Source organism: Helobdella robusta (assembly GCF_000326865.2).
Source record: "Helobdella robusta unplaced genomic scaffold HELROscaffold_321, whole genome shotgun sequence".
In the NCBI taxonomy this organism is placed as follows: Eukaryota; Metazoa; Annelida; class Clitellata; order Rhynchobdellida; family Glossiphoniidae; genus Helobdella; species Helobdella robusta.
In genome coordinates this window covers 3,691-8,870 of record NW_008704592.1, presented here as the reverse complement: position 1 = coordinate 8,870, position 5,180 = coordinate 3,691, and the positions used below count along the sequence as shown (strand labels likewise).

General features: G+C 32.5%; 1 protein-coding gene across 1 annotated transcript in view; it reads right to left on the bottom strand.

Moving 5' to 3' along the window:
* Nucleotides 1-4,815: 4,815 nt before the first annotated feature.
* Nucleotides 4,816-5,180, bottom strand: part of HELRODRAFT_158271 (hypothetical protein) — a gene marked incomplete at both ends in the record, with an annotated part of 921 nt that continues 556 nt past the window's right edge. Inside the window, one exon of the mRNA XM_009022662.1 lies at nucleotides 4,816-5,175. Coding sequence (XP_009020910.1) covers nucleotides 4,816-5,175 — 360 coding nt within the window. The remainder of the gene's footprint in view (nucleotides 5,176-5,180) is intronic.

The following is a 5,180-nucleotide window of genomic DNA, read 5'->3' as shown; positions in this document are numbered from 1 at the left end:
AAAGCTTTTAACTCTGCTGCTCGTCTAGTTGCTCGTGCCCCTTTCTTTTCTCATATATCTCCATATCTTGTTCTCTTGCACTGGCTACCTATAAAATATAGAATAATTTTTAAAATTTGCACGTTCATGTATAAGTCTCAATCTAAATTATTTCCTAAGTACTTATCAGATATATTAATTGAACCTAAACGCCCCGGTTTACGATCGTCTTCTTCTTCTCGCTTTTTCTTAACTCGTGTTAAACACTCTTTTGCCAAATCTGCTTTTGCTTTTTCTGGTCCTTTTCTCTGGAACTCTCTGCCTACTTCTCTAACTATTTCTCCATCGCTTGCGAAGTTCAGAGCGGATCTCAAGACCCATCTGTTTTCAAAATTCATTGAGGAGCGCTGTTGAACATCGCGGAAATAGCGCTTTATAAGCTAATTGATTGATTGATCGATTGAAACTAAATTAATACTTATCTACGTTCGTAAAGTTGGAAAACCGAGAGTTCCTTCTTTTTTAGGGATGTCCCTATACATATGATATTATATGATGTTATAAATAATTTTTCCAATTCTACCTGTTATGGAGATGACTTTATTTGAAATTTCATTCTAAAATCTACTTTAAATAATATATATATTCTTTTTCTTCACTTAATTGATTTGTCTTTTAAATATGGTAAATTTCCTAATTGTCTTAAAATAACTAAAGTTATTCCACTTTTTAAAATCAGGTGATTCTCATGACATGAATAACTATCGTCCAATTTCAATTATTTCTTCTATCTCAAAAATGATTGAAAAAGTTGTCATTTTAAGGCTTTCAATATTTTTAAATTTTTCTAATATTTTAACTCTTGAAATTGTAAACTTGATGGTATAGCTGATTTCACAGAGATACATGATCCAGATGAATTAACCCATAATAGAAATAAATTATCAGAATATCTCAACTTAAAAGTTAAAAAAGATACTGACTAAGTTACATTTTGGAAAGAAAAAAACTTGCCTATCCTTTACTTTATGACGTAGCTTGTCAAATTTTATGCATACCAGCAACTTCATCTGCTAGTGAACGTGTCTTCAGCATTGCAGGTCGAATATTGGAGAAAAGAACTACATTATTAGCAAACAGCGTTAATAATTTGTTATTTTTACATAGCAACATTTAATTGTTTAGTTATAACTTGGTTCTTAATAAAAAATTTTGACTGCTTATTTTGGTCTTGTGTACATTTTTATAAGAAAAAAATCGTGTTGTTGAACGGAGGGAAATGGGAATTGGTTGGTAAAATTCGTGAGAAATGGGGGGAAGCGGGAATGCTTTGATGGAAACGAAAGGGAATTGGAATGAAAAAGCCATTTCCGTTCACCTCTAATTTGTGCGCAATCTGGTAGTGATTTTGGGCAGTAATTGATGCAAAATTACGTTAAATCATCATTTGCATGGATTGAGATTTGTTTGGAAATCATTAAATAAGGACATCTTACAACGTCTAGTACATGCGTTCGTACATTCAGAGTTGGATTACTAGTCAGCTGCAATCAATACAGAATCGGGTTGCAAAGATTGTAATAGGTGCATCAAAGTTTGAACATGTTGCTTCAATTTTGCGTGAATTGCATTGGCTATAATTTAAGAAAAATTGTATTCAGAACTGCGGCTGTAGTTTATAAATGCAAGAAAGGTCTGGCTCCCAAATACTTTCAAGATAAAATTGTTCAGAAGGATATTCCAATGCATCGACTTGGATTGCGTTCAGATGACTTAGATCTGCTAAAAGTTCTTTTTGCTAAATTGAAAATAGGATCAAGAAATGTTGCTATTGTGGGATTGATGATTTGAAATAGTCTGCTACAACATTTACGTGATCCGGCTAGAGAGCCGGGTCCCTAGCAATGTCTCGAAAAGTATTGAAAGCTTATTTATTTTCTCTGGACAATTTATGATTTTAGTTAATGGCGTTTTTGAGAAGATTTTAAAAAGCGCCAAACAAACACTCATAATAATAATAATGGGAACACTTCTTTTATTCAATCAAATATCATAAAACATACAGAATAATACAATATTCAATATATATACAAATAAAAATCCAGATAAAATACTAATAAAAAATAATCAAGTATACGATAAAACCCTATTACTCATTATCATTTGGCAAGTGCAAATAGGAGGCTAATTTAAAATGGTCATACAATGTTTCTGTCGCAATATATAGCGTATGTCGATTTGATTACAGAGTTGATCAATTTGTCAATAAGTGTATTAGACCATAAAATTTTGATAGACATTAAATTTAAAATATTAAAAAAGCCGATCGGAGTAATTTCAAATGTTTTTAAAATAATATCAGTTTTTATAATCAAAAGTTAAACATGAATTTAAATTATTAATGTATTTCGATTGCTTGTAATTTTTAGAATGAATTAGATTAGTTTTCATGGCACACTGTCAACCCAACGACTTCAATTTTTTTGCCCTGTAGAATGGCGATGTCTGGACGTAGGTTGACGAACAGTTGTGACATTGGCAGGACTCCGTTCATTACGATATCAGCAAATATCAGGCAATCCGATGAACGGCATGACATCAATAATTGATGATTTCTGATAAAATTCTATCATGTCTTTCTGTATATCGTTTTAACGCGACTACGGATCCACAGTAGGAAACTACATTTGTTCGTTTATTTAGCGCCACAAAGAGGACATAAGAGATTCAGTGTCTTACCCCATCTAAACAGATTAGCGTTAGTTGGCAGTTGCTGAATTAAATATTTTCTAGCAAATTTAAACAGAGTATCTGGCAGTAAATCGAGTTTCTTAGACCAGTTTGTTATTTGAGAAGATCATAATACGTTTGTTACCGACTTGATTAGGGAACCTTGACCTTGAAGCAAGACCACGTGACTTAGGGAAGCAGCAATACGACCATCTTCTAGTTTTTTAAAGACTGAGATGACGTGGCTGAATCAAATAGCAAATTATCCACCATTTTGTAGTCTACCGCAGTTTCACGCCAAAGACAATGTATTTCATTATTTGAGTTTGTCTTGAAATAATTGCGGATTTTTAATCTAAATTTAATATAATAATAATAATAATAATAAATAACAATAATAATAACAACAACAACAATAATAATAATATTTCTATTCTACAAATGGCAATAAATTCATTATAAAAAAGTTGTTTGTGTTTTCATTGAGCGGTTCGTGTTGTTTCAACGACGTAGACGTTCAAGAAGCTGTTTTGGAGAAGTTTCGGATATTTTAGAATGTAAAGAAGTGTTGTCGAAAGCAGCGGCGGCCCTTTTTATTCAGTTGCTTAAACCGCAGACGTCGTCTATAAAAACGAAAAGGCAAACTTTGGATGATCTCGCTAAAACGATTTTGTTCCTTGTTGATAATGATTAAACGGACAAGTTTCCTCCTATCGTTACCAAAGATTTCTGGCTGATATCTAAATGCGAAATTTTTTAAACAATTTATATGCAAAAAGAAAAGTTGATCTGAATCTATTAAAACCGCAGATAGTGGACTCGCTGGATATGCACGGTGACATGTTGAAGGATAATCTGGCTTGTTTACATCGGTCTAACGCAGTGTTTCTCAAAGTGAGCGATAGCGCCTCCATTTGGGCATTGAAGTTTTATTGAGGGAGCGGTGACAGGTTTTGACAAAATTTGAAAACTTTAAAACTTTTATGTTTATGTATTGATCATTTTTTGCTGGAATTACAAAAACTATATCTTTGAACCAGTTGAAATCTTTTTCCATGCTAACCCGTTATTGTTATTTAGAACATCACAATTAACAGATCAAAATAAACTGTGGAATTGCTGCCCTGCCAACGAGAAGATTAAAACAAAAATTATAAAATTACTGTTAGAAATATTGAAAGCTCGAGGGTAAACTCTCAAAAGCTCAAATTTTCGTAAATTTTATCACATATAAATAAATAAATATATATATATATATATATATATAATATATATATATGTATGTGTATTGGGATGTTAAATTAGAAAATTACTGTTAGAAGTATTGAAAGCTCAACCGTAAACCTTCAAAAACTATAAATTTGGTTGATTTTATTAAATATTGCATCAGTTATGGTCTCCTTTTAGCCTATATATTTACATATATATATATACATATATATATATATATACATATATATATATATATATTTATATATATATATATATAAATTTCAGTATTAATTTATTTGTTTTAATATTTAATTTAATACTATTTTACTAACTTTTTATATACATTTATATTTTTAACCATAAATTTAATTTGTACATGTTTTGCATTGTTTTCACTAACAAAGGTTTCTCGTTATTTTCTTAATAATTTTATTACACATTTAATATGCATTCTAATTTTATAAAAATATTTCATGCTATTCTTATTTTCATAGGCTCTGAAGATGGACTTCCCGAAACAGCGCTGTTAGCCTTACCATGTCTATTGTTTTAAATAAATACGAGTTTAATAAATTCAGACTTGTTGAGTGTTCATTAAAGAAAGTCATTAATGCAAAATGGGCATATATCTTCAATGATGTTTGTATTAAAGAAAACCTCGTTCCGAAATATATTAGAAATTTATATATATATATGAAACTGACAATTATATATCGTATTTTGAAAAGGCGGCTGGGCTCGATAACTCAAGGACTCCTCACAGCCATCCCGTGTTTTTTACTTAGATATACTCAAGAATGAAAAAAATAGTTTGGCTAAGCCGGCAAGCGTATCATCGTTAGAATGGGTGGCTCTGAAAAGAGCCGTTTGTCTTGTCTTTATTTCAGTGGTCGATTACTTTGAGCTGGTGTACTTGGTGACGGCCTTGGTGCCTTCGCTGACGGCGTGCTTGGCCAACTCGCCGGGTAACAGAAGCCTGACGGCCGTCTGGATTTCTCTGCTGGTGATTGTGGATCTCTTGTTGTAGTGGGCGAGGCGAGAAGCTTCGGCTGCGATTCGTTCAAAGATGTCATTGACGAACGAATTCATTATTGACATGGCTTTGCCGCTGATGCCCGTGTCCGGGTGAACCTGCTTCAGCACTTTGTATATGTATATAAAGTAGCTTTCCTTTCGCCTTCTCTTGTGCTTCTTGTCCGTGCTGCGAGCAGCTTTCGCCTTGCTGGCGGCCTTCTTAGCTCCCTTGCTGGCAGGCTTTG